This window comes from Tamandua tetradactyla, chromosome 15 (genome assembly GCF_023851605.1).
Source record: "Tamandua tetradactyla isolate mTamTet1 chromosome 15, mTamTet1.pri, whole genome shotgun sequence".
NCBI lineage: Eukaryota > Metazoa > Chordata > Mammalia > Pilosa > Myrmecophagidae > Tamandua > Tamandua tetradactyla.
Genome location: NC_135341.1, coordinates 53,804,314 through 53,816,550, shown reverse-complemented (window position 1 = coordinate 53,816,550; position 12,237 = coordinate 53,804,314). Strand labels below are relative to the sequence as shown.

Here is a 12,237-nt window from a genome sequence, read left to right as displayed (position 1 = left end):
GACCCGGGTTCGATCCCCGGAGCCTGCCCATGCCAAAAAAAAAATGCTCAAACTCCATCTTATATACAAGTCCTGTTGGTAAAGGATCTGGCTTGTATCTAAGCAGAGTAGGGGCTTAGAGCAGGACCTTCTACCTTTTCTTCTAGGGAGCAGCCATGCAGACATCTATACTGAACCCCTAAGTTCTGTACCTTAGGCCCAAGTCAGAACTGAAAAAATGATTGAAGAAAATATCTAAGTTTAAATGGGGGAAATCACCAAACTATGGTTCTCAGGTTAAATCTGGCCTCTCGTTAGTTTTTGTAGCAGCACAGCCACTTATATTCCTTTACATAGTGTCTAAGGCTTCTTTTGTGCTACTACAGCAGAGTGAGTGGTTGTGATGGAGACCTTATTGCCCACAAAGCCTGAAATATTTACTGTCTGGCCCTTTACAGAAACAGTTTTGCTGACTTTGAGTTTAAATCATTTTCTTTTCCATGATATGATTGAGTGGTTAGTTTTCACATTTAAACCTTTCGTGTAAACAGGCTAACAAAATTTTTTGAATTTTGTAGCATAATAATATTTAAGTGGCTCAGAAATAATTTTTTTGGCTCAGAAATAATTTTAAAAATATTGTCATGTTCTTAAATACTTCATATTTCAAGTCTTATTTGAAAAGTAGGATTGTTAACATTTGCATGTATAATTCTACATATATACTATAAACAAATTCAGTTCAAAGACAGTGATAAACTTGACAGTTTTGTCAGTTCAGTAATTAAAAGTTGAATGAATGATGGAAAAGTAGGCCCAGTAGTCATAATCTTAGCTTTTAAAAATCTGAGGGTTTATATTATAACCATTGTTGTTAATACCTACGACCTTATTTCTTTAAAACATTTTTTACTGAACTTAATGTACATAAGAAAAGTATATGTAAGTCTACATCATGCTGAATTTTCATGAACTATGTAACCTATTCAGCTAGACCTTATTAGATTAATACACAGAACATTCTCTGCACCCCAGAAGGTCCTGTCATGCGTTCACCCTGTCATTATTCTCTCCCCTGAGGCCAGCCACTATATTAACTTCTGAGAACATTATTTTTGTTTTTGTACTTAATATAATTGGAATCATAGTAGGTATTTTTTTTTTGTGGTTGGCTTTTGTTCAGTATTTTTAAGATTCATCCATAGAGTTGTGTGTAATTGTAGATTATTTGATTCTCATTTCTGTATAATATTTCATAGTATGAATATGCTACAAATTATCTCTTCTGTTGTTTTGGGGTATTTGAGTAGTTTCTAGTTTAAGTTATTGTAAATAGTGTTGGTATGAACATTTTAAAATGGTGCTGACGATAGAAACATATTGTGAGCCACATATGAATTTAAAACTTTCTAGTAACCACGTTGAAAACATTAAAACGAACAGGTGAAATTAATTTTAATAACATTTTATTTAACACAGTATATCTAAAGTATTTCATTGTATCATTAATGTGACAATTATGAATAAGCTATTTTACTTTTTTCCCCTCTATACTAAATCTTAGAAATCTGGTGTTTATTTTCCCCTTGTAGTAACAGCTCAATACTAGCCACATTTTAAGTGCTCAGTAGCCATTTGTAGAGAGTGGCTGCTGTATTGGATAGTGTGGTTCTAGACCATGTTTTTCATGAGCATTTGTACCCGGTGCTATTGGTGATATATGTAAAAGTGGAGTTGCTGGGTCATAGGGTATGCTCGGCTTTAAATGGATATTACCAGACAGTTTCCCAAAGTGGTCGTACTAATTTATATTCCAGCTTGTGATTTATGAGAGTTCTGATTGCGTTACATTTTTGCTAATCCTAGTTATTTTTAAAATCTCCTTCATCTTAATTATTCTGGTGAGTGCATAGGGTTACCTCATTGTGGTTATTTTCCTGATGACTGATATGTCCCTTTTATATGCTTAGTCGCCAGGGACCTTACCTTTTAATTTTTGACTGCTTTCATTGAAATCTTTAATCAGCTGTTTAAAGAGTACAAAAAGAAGGAATGGTTTACTCTGAGTTTTCCCTTTTTTCACTCGTGATTTAATACTAATATTGTTAATCGTGGTTGTTGGCACAGGAATACTGGTGACATGTTATTTAATATAGTTTTGTTTTTTCAAGTACTAGTCATGTTTCTTAATAGCTTTAATTTATATGATTAATTAAGTAGTTAGGAAATTCTCATTTGTCCAATAATTGTGTCGTTCACCGAATCCATCCCTGGAGTATATGAAAGGGAAGAAAATTGTGTTAAGCCTTTATAATACCCATATCTCTTTTAAGTATTTCAAAACTTGATCTTTTAGAATTTTAATGTTGATTTAAAAAGTCCTTAGTTTATCTTTTAAGCAATTCTTTGCTTATAATCAGTAAGAATTAGTTTTGGTTTCTTTGTGAATGTATATTAGTTTTCCTTAAATCCAGAGAGACAAATTTATTTTCTAAATGGGCGCCTTTTGAGAATGGAAACAGGACAATAGGTACTTACTGTCTCATACACTTTGGAACATGTCATGATATTTGACTTTTCTCTGTATGTTAATTACTGTAGTGAAAAGTTAATCAACACCATGCATTTCATAGTGGATTTTACCCTAGGCACCGTTAAAAGTGAGATTTTGAGATAAATTCCAATTTATTATGAGAGGAGATAAACATTTTTTTCCCTTTTTAATACTAAATTTTAATGGTATTTTCAACAATATGTATTTCATGAGTTTACCTTAATGACAGATTATGGGGTATCTTTTAATATAAAATATCTTAGTGCCACATTTCTTTGAAATATTTTCAGAAATTTTTCATGTATAAATTTTCATAATGGTTTGAGTAAATTAGCTTTCTCATCTGATGTTTTTTTTTTTAATACTTTATTAACAGTTTTAGCCCCTTGTTGTAGATAGTGATTACAATATTAGGTAAGTAAATATGAGCAGTAGCTTTCTGATAACTTTTTGATAGGTTATGTTTAGTTTTTCATCTAGGGGGCTATCTTTTATTAGAGAGTAGAGAGATACACACCTTTCTTTTCAAACTACTTCTCTAGCTGTAACTATGGTCTCTGAAAAAGTTTACCATTTTTCTTAGTCTTCAGAAATAGAGTAAGAAGTAGCTTCATTTTATTATAGTAGGGAGGAATACAATATAAGTAAGTTCTAGTCCAGAACAGAAATATAGTGTATTTTAAAATATTATTTTGGATCTATTTTCTATGTTTCATGTATGAAGACAAGAAAAATAAGAAAAGAACTTATGTGTGTGTGTTTTTTAAATTGTGTTAATTTCTAACGTGCCTTTAATAAGGGACTTGCAACAAAGCATAGCCAGAGAACCCAGTGCGCCTTCAATTCCTACCCCTGCCTATCAGTCTTCTCCAGGAGGGGGACATGCACCAACGCCTCCAACTCCAGCACCAAGAACCATGCCGGTTAGTAAGTAAATAAATTTTTTAAATGGAGGTTTTTTTTTTATTGCTAGCACCTTGTTTACTGTCAGGGAGAAAACAGACTTGTAAGCAAAGCAGTTTGGTGGTCACTACCTTCGTTAGATGCCCAACCTTCACATCACTAATATTAAGTGGGTTCTGATGTTTTATAACATGAAGAACATGGCATCATACATGCATTTTTGCCAAAAAATGTTTAACCTGAATTTCATCAGGTTGCAACAATACAGTGATAAAACAAGAAATTAAACAGTAATGTTAGGGTGCAATTGGGCAAATCCAGAACGTGGAATATTCTGTATGATACCTGGCTTAGTCTTTTTTAAAAGTAAATGTTATAGAAGGGGAAGAAGTGCGTGTGGGGTGGTGTTCTAGATTAAAAGAGATGAGAGATTTCTACCTGGACCTTGGTTAGATTTTGGTTCACAAAATCAGCCATAAACCTTTTTTTGTGATAAATAGGGAAACCCGAACTTGGAGGGAATATTTGATATTAGGTAATAATTGTCACTTTTCTTAAGGTGAAAATGGTATTGTGATTATATAAGAAGGACTTGCATGCTGCAGTCTTCAGGGCTGGTGTCATGAAATTTGTAATTTACTTTCAGTTGGTTCTACAAATTATATAGATAAATAAATGGATCTCATTATAGACAAAGCAAGTATGGCAACATGTTAGCAGTTACTGTATTAAATTTGTAGATATTTGTTTATTCTCCTATTCTTAAAAGCTTTTTGGTGTTTGAAATTTTCATATAAAAAGTTTGGTGGGAGGGGTACAATAGTAATAAACCATACCTGACCTGCCCCTTCCTCCCACCTCAAATATCTGACCATTTGTGGGAGCAGTAATGAGAAGTAAATGAGTAAATATTAGACATCAGGGAAAGAGTAGTGGCCATGGAAAATTCACAATTGGGAAATAATCAACTGTGATAACTTTTTGGAGTAAGCCAACACTGAAGAATGAGAATTAGACATATATTTGGTTGAATTTTAGAGTTTCTCATATGGCCTCATTTATTTTAGTTAATAGCAATTTAAAGATGAAACATTTGTAGTCTTTGTTGACTTTTTTTTATAGCCTACTAAACCCCAGCCCCCGGCTCGGCCTCCACCTCCTGTGCTTCCAGCAAACCGAGCTCCTTCTGCTACTGCTCTAGCTCCAGTGGGAACTGGCACTGCTGCATCAGCTCCATCGCAAACCCCTGGTTCAGGTCCTCCTCCACAGGCTCAGGGACCTCCCTATCCAACCTATCCAGGATATCCCGGGTAAGGCTGAGCATTGCATTTTCTAATGATATGACTAACGTTATTTCTAGCTCTGGTCAACCTTTTAAAAACAAGGCCACGCTTTTCCTCGATGGAGCTGCCATAAATGAATAGCCTACATTGCCTGAAATTAAAAAAAATATTGTTATATTCACTTATTTAAATAGTTGCAGAGCCATTTCACAGGCCTTTTCCCCGCTCCCAATCTTAAAATACCAGGCATTTTACTACCTTTTAAGATATGCCCCAGACTTTATGTAATGAATATGTTCTGTCTTCCAAGCCTTAGAACTTAGAAATGCTAAATTTATGTACATTTCAGTCAGTACTGAATCTTGTGGACCAGGGAAATATATTCAGATTATTAATTTTGCTACATTAAAATGGAGGATCTCCATTTTTATTCCTTGTTGATAGTTTAATGTTTAGTCTTATTTCCTTCAGCAGTGTAATTTTCTGGATAGTACCAGGCAAACATTTGCTATGCTTTCATTTCAATTAATAACAGGATATGAATGCTTTTCTTTAACAGTTAACTGAAACACCATTCTGCTCTTCACTGTTCTCAAATTACAGAAAAACAACTTTCTTAAAAAAATTGGTTTCAGTTTTTAGTACTTGATTTACCAATCCATTCTGTTTTTCTCTTTTCCCCATCAGGTATTGCCAAATGCCCATGCCCATGGGTTATAATCCTTATGCATACGGCCAGTATAATATGCCATATCCACCTGTGTATCACCAGAGCCCTGGACAGGCTCCATATCCGGGACCCCAGCAGCCTTCATACCCCTACCCTCAACCCCCACAGCAGCCTTACTATCCACAGCAGTAATGTGTCTGCCCAGAAGCTCAGCTGGTTCAGTTCAAAGGGAAAGAAATACCAACCCTGCAATAAGTGTATTAAACTCTATGCTCTGGTTAATATAATGTACTCTACTGTACCAAATGCAGTGTATAATTTCTGTCTGCGGCTAAAAGTTAAAAGCCATGCCCCAGTTCCGTATTTGATTGCACATATGAGAAGTGCTGCTATTGCAGTATAAAAACTAAGTATAATAGGATTTGAGATAAGTTATACTACAGTTCATAAAAATTGAAAACGAGAAATTAAACCCACAAATGGAAAATTGAAACCATTATACTTTTTACATATGATGTGGTTGGGATATCAGATACTTATAATGATGGTTTAATTACTGATATTCAAGAAAACAAAGGTTTCTTTTTTGGTTTATTGATTTGGTTTAATTTCTACTATACTATTTTATATAATCAAGACACTGTAAATCTTATAATTTAAAAATAAATTACTTAAGAACAGTTGTCATTGTTATGTTTTGTTATTGCTTCTCATTAATTTCTAATTTCTTTCTAGTATTAGCATCTTATTTTGTATATATATAAGTCAAACAGATACTGTGTTTAAGTGCATGAGCATTGCAAGTTAACAGTCAGGTTCAAGGTCATTTTATAGGAAACCAAATGAATAGTACAATAATTTATCTTTCATATGCTGATTAGTAAATTGATTTTGACATTTCTTTTAAAAAGTCCTATGATGTAGAAGAAACATTGCTACCAAAGATTCTGGAAATAAATACACAAATTAATATGTATATTTAATATTTTTTGTTAGCTTCTCTGAGATATTGATTCAAATTCTGGTAATACCTTTTTTCACTTTTTGTTTTTTTTTCCTCACAACCTGGTTAAAATAAATACACGTCATTGACTATACTGTCTAATGTGATGGAATTGTTTGAAGAAAATTCAGTTATATCTTTCTATTTCTTTCTTTCACCTAGCTGTCTTAATTTACTAACATTTAATGCACAATGTATATGAGTAGATCTAAGCCCTTTCATTTTTGTGCTATTAAAGATTGGACTATTTTATAATTCAGGGAGCACGCAAAACAATTGTTAGGAGCATATGCCAATTCTGAAATAGGTTGTGCATTTAGCATTAATTGCTGCTGTTAGGAAATCTACTCACTATATAAACCTCAGTAAAAATATTGATGACATACATCATGGAATGAGAAAATGGAAAGGAATGAACTGTCTTAACATCACGGTGGGATCTATTCTGTGTGGGATTCGTTTGTGAATATATTAAAGATATGAGCAGATTTCCAGTGATCATATTTATGTTGATTTTTTGAGTTTTAGTGCTGACCTGTTGCATTATTGTTTAGTTTATATAAAATGACACTGTTACTTGGTTCACTGTTGTTTTTTCATCAACAGTTTGGGTTTATATTTTAAATGTTAGACTGAAGGTATGATTGTAAAAGGGAGTGAATTGGTTTAAAAGTATATGTATATTTAAAAAAATCTTATTTTGTTATATGTAGAAAATTTGAAGGCATGTTACTTCAATATAAAAGACCTTTGATAACATGGAATATTGAAATTGATTTGAAGTCCAATAGTTAAACTTGGCAAAAAGTGTTCTACATGTCATTGCTAAGTTTTAATGAGATTCATTAGAGGATGACACAGGCTTGTTTGATTCTTGTGTAAATGGCATTTAAGTTCTATATTCTTTTCATCATATACCAACATAAAACATTCAATGAGAGTTTGGGGTATACCAAATTGCTAGTTTATTATTCTTACTGATGCAGAATAAAACCAAAAACAAAACGGGCCTGAATATTCTCTTGGGGGAAAGAGGACACTAAAGAAAAGGGTAAATGCATCAGAAAGCCAAAGGAGGAATTTTAAGGCCATTTAGCCCATTTCCGGTCCTGCTAGGCCTGTTCCTGGAAAGCCACAGGAAGATTGCTCAGAAACTCGGGGATTTTTTGAAAGGATTCATAGCTGCCTATGGCAGCCTCTTCAGTATACCTGTCATGCTCAACTCTGTTAGCGAAGCCTTTTTTTATGAAGTATCCCAGACCTATTGCCTCTTGTCAATTCACTCATACATTAGATAATTGAGGATACTTTCTTTTGGTGACCTGTATCTAAGTACAAATAACCAGGTTTGGGCAGCCTTTCATTGCTGGGGCGTATCTCCATAGGCCTACCCTGTTTTAATAAGATGATTTCTAGAAAGAAGCTTCCCTTATGTCTATTTTACATTCTAGTAAAGGAGAAGGAAGCACCTACTGGGATTGTTTTTGTTACCTAGCTTTTTTTATCCTTTACTTAGCTTTCCATATGCTACAAAAACCCTAAAAGAGTTGTTAGGAATCATGATGTTTATTTGGAGGTAGGAGGAGGGTGTGATTCTGTGGTTCTGATATGTTGTACCCTTGGTTTTAGTTAGGTTTTTTTAAATTCCTAAACCAAAAGGAATCCAGACCGTTTCTGTTGGGCTTTGATATACTATTATGAAATGGATTATGCTTCAAATAATAAAGCTCTGTATTGAGAACCTAGTTAGAAGTGGGGAGCGGCAGGGAGGAACTGTCCAACTTCTCTTATTTGTTATTCCTAGTTGGAGCTGTACAGAGGGCCTGACTTCTCTGTCTGGTGTAAAGTACTGATCTGAAGAGAACTTATGGTAGGCCCCCTAGTTTTATTCTTGGTTAGAAAAAGTAGTAATATGTTACTGCAAACCAATCAATCATCGTGAAGTGTCCCTATATCCATAACCTTGACTTTTTTTACAATTAACAGTGCCTCCCACCTCAAATCTAGGGAGTTAGAGAAAAAAAGATTTCAGAGCTTGTGTCCGTGATGTTCCATCCAAGTCAGCCTTTCCAGTCAAAAGAATTTTTAAAAATATTTTCCATTAGAGCTTTCCAGTTTGCAAAAGTGCTTTCTATACATTTTCTAATTTCATGATAAATGTGGTAAAATACAATTTGTTAAGTAGATTTCAGTTTGCTAATGGGGAAAAAATTTTTTTTTTAATGGTTAGTTTAACTTGACTTTGTGTAGTTCTTGCTACAACCTAGTGATATCTCATTTTTAAGACTTCTTTAGTTACTGGTTGATCGACACTTCAGAAGTAGGAATAAAACAGTGTTAGCATGTTATAATTGCTGATTTAAAAATAGACTTTAGAACAAAATGGTTGATTATAAGATTTACATGGAAGAGCAAAGAAGGAAAATTATATTTTTAAAGAGAATATTCAGGCTTTATTTCTGGTATGAAGTTTATATTTTTAAAAAAAAATCCTATATTATCACACCAGAGATTTTAGATTCTTTTCTGGTTACAAGCATTGCTGGTAGTTGGATTATATTTTTACTGTATTCATTTCTCTTAGGGGGAGAATTGTAAAGAAACAAAAAGGTTCCAGATGAATGTATCCTAGAAATAAAAATTGAAAGATTCTTACTTCCTTGGAGTATGAATTCTTATTTAAAGTTTCATAGTTTCCATAATTTATTTGACAAATGATGGGTTGGGAAACACCGGCCTTGACTAAATGCATGACACTTGCATGACACTTGTTGACTAAATGCATGAGACAATGTTTAAATGTTTTCTTATAGCTGTCAGCCCTGTAATTTATATGGATGAGCCATGTTTTTCATTATTTATGATTTGCCCCAATCCTTTTACATGAAAATCTCTTCCTCAGGTGCCATTTTTGGGGTTAATTTTTGGAAATGATTTTTGGTTAATTTTTGGTGGGAGCAAAGGTTGTCATCTTAGTTGATCAGGTGAGGAGGGATGATGAAATGTGTTCATCTTTTAAAACATTTTATTTTCTTACTAGCTATCCTATGTTTTAAGATCACTTGGAACTGACTTTATATAGTTTATCAGAAAATGTGTTGATTTTGTACGTCTGTCAAATTTGCTGAAGCTGAGCAAGCTATTTCCAAAAATGAATCAGGATCAGATGTCCTTATTATATATTCTAAGTGTATTACAATAGGACAAAGTTAAATCTTCTTTTTTGCATTCACTTGTCTGTCATCTGTGTTGGATAGTGTGGAGTTCACACTGAGGGGCTTGGGAACCCAGGTATGTGGAATGAGAATGGTGGGAATCCAAGGGGACTCTCCATGGAATTTGGGTTCTGTTGCAGCCGAAAGGAAGGGTGACCCAGAAACTGTGCATGTTTGGACTGCTTTAGCATTTCCTACTGCAGGGCAGGAGTGCTTTAGGAACTGCCTTTGAGCAGATCTGAATAGTCCAAGGGCATGTTAGCAGAAAAGGGCATCTGCCTTTTCTGCTTGTCAGAACTTTTGCTTGCAAGGGACCCTGACTTCTGCTAAGTTCTGTGGCCCCTGATATCCTTCCCTTTTGCATAAAAGTTTTACAAGTTCCTTGCAAACTAACAAATGCCAAGTGATGCAGGTATATAGATTAAAAGCTTATTATTATTTCTTTTAAATTTTCCTGTTTAGCTGTTATTTAACCTTTGCACATTTTGAAGCCATGTGAATTGTATTCATTTCAGTTATACCTTTATTGTGAACATGAAGTGACCCTTTTCCTTTTTCATCTTGTAGTATATTTTATTAATATCACCACCCTTGCTTTCATTCTGTTTGTAATAACAGATTCTCTAACTTGTATTATATGTGCCTTAGTTTAAATGTTTTTGATTTTGCACGTGTGATCTAATAGGGAAGTTTAATCAATTTTCAATATTAAAATTAAAATGTGTATGATCTTTTGCCATTTTGTTTGATATAAATATTTTGTGCTTTCTGTTTCCTTTTTGTGTGTGTGTGTGTTCATTGCTTGGATTATGTTTTGTTTTATCTGTGTGAATTGGAACACTGGTGGTTACCTACAGTTTTTGAAAGATTAGTATTCTATTTTCTTCTCATCCTCAGCCAAATCTCCAGTCTTTTAAAATATAAACAGGGTTTAGAGTCATATTATTTTAATGCACTATTATTTTTGCATTATGCATCTTCTTTTGATAATAATTGTTGACCTTTGCATTTCTCAGTGTGATTTATGAGAATTTAGAAGGTTTGGTCTTTTTATCTCTCTCACATCCATCCCCGTCACCACTTCCAGCTTTGTGGGCTTCTCTGTTGCCAGTAAGCACCAGTGATTCCAAACAAGAGACCCCCAAAGGGTCCAATGTCTCCCTTCTCCGCCAGAACCTGGAAGAAAGGAGTTGAGAAAAACACCAGCTCAGCACAATAGACTTGGCTGTGTATTATATTCTTTTAAAATTTTGTTTACATACAATGGTAAAAATTCAAAAGTTATGAAAAGGTAAGTGGTAAAAGCAAGTGTTCATCCTCCCTTATTCCTAGATGACCCAGTTCCCCTCCCCAGAGGCTGTTTCTGTTACCAGTCCACACAGCTCAGATTGTGTTGAGGCTCATTAACTCCCAGAAGCAGTGAGTTGCAGCCCTTTGTGGAAGGGATGCAGTGAATTGTGACAGTTGCATCTAAAATCAAAATCTGCCCTGGTATTTTCTTCTTGGAGACCAAGGACTGCATTTTTCCTACTTTTTTGGGGGGTGGGGGATGCTATATGGCGGGAATCACATTTTCATTCTTTTTCCATATGAGTGTCACCTTATTGCAGCACTATTTGTTGAATTTTTGTTTGGTTTTTCGTTTCTTTGCTTGATTGTTTGGGAAGTGCATGGGCCAGTAATCCAAGGACTGCATTTTTAGCTGGCAATCTAGGAGAGGTAATTCTAAATTCAGGTACACTTGACATTATTAACAACATTAGTGATGTGTTCAGTCATCACTAATCTCTAATCCCACTATGCTTTATGATTTTTTGTAATTATCCAGAGCACTTGTTATAGTTTTTGACACAGATTTGCACTTTCACTGATGTAAAGAATTTTCCACAAGAAAACTTTTTTTTTTTTTTATTAATTAAAAAAAGAATTAACAAAACAATTAGAAATCATTTCAATGTACATGTACAATCAGTAATTCTTAATAACATCACATAGTTGCATATTCATCATTTCTTAGTACATTTGCATCGATTTAGAAAAAGAAATAAAAAGACAACAGAATAAGAATTAAAACAATAATAGAAAGAAAAAAAAAACAAAAACAAAAAACCTATACCTCACATGCAGCTTCATTCAGTGTTTTAACATAATTGCATTACAATTGGGTAGTATTGTGCTGTCCATTTCTGAGTTTTTATATCCAGTCCCGTTGTACAGTCTGTATCCCTTCATCTCCAATTATCCCTTCTCTTTTTTTTTTTTTTTAATTAACAAAAAAAGAAATTAACCCAACATTTAGAGATCATACCATTCTACACATGCAATCATTAATTCTTAACATCATCACATAGCTGCATGATCATCATTTCTTAGTACATTTGCATTGGTTTAGAAGAACTAGCAACATAACCGAAAAAGATATAGAATGTTAATATAGAGAAAAAAATAAAAGTAATAATAGTAAAATCAAAACAAAACAACACAAAACAAAACAAAAACCTATAGCTCAGATGCAGCTTCATTCAGTGTTTTAACATGATTACTTTACAATTAGGTATTATTGTGCTGTCCATTTTTGAGTTTTTGTATCTAGTCCTGTTGCACAGTCTGTATCCCTTCAGCTTCAATTA

The 12,237-nt window shown here is 33.8% G+C and overlaps 1 protein-coding gene across 4 annotated transcripts in view; it reads left to right on the top strand.

Annotated features, from left to right (window-relative positions):
- Positions 1-9,047, top strand: part of PDCD6IP (programmed cell death 6 interacting protein) — a 103,512-nt gene extending 94,465 nt beyond the window's left edge. For all 4 annotated transcript variants that reach the window (XM_077129863.1, XM_077129862.1, XM_077129865.1 and 1 more), the window contains 3 exons: positions 3,333-3,456; positions 4,559-4,746; positions 5,407-9,047. In XM_077129863.1, coding sequence (XP_076985978.1) covers positions 3,333-3,456; positions 4,559-4,746; positions 5,407-5,581 — 487 coding nt within the window. In that variant the 3' untranslated portion in view covers positions 5,582-9,047. The remainder of the gene's footprint in view (positions 1-3,332; positions 3,457-4,558; positions 4,747-5,406) is intronic.
- Positions 9,048-12,237: the final 3,190 nt, after the last annotated feature.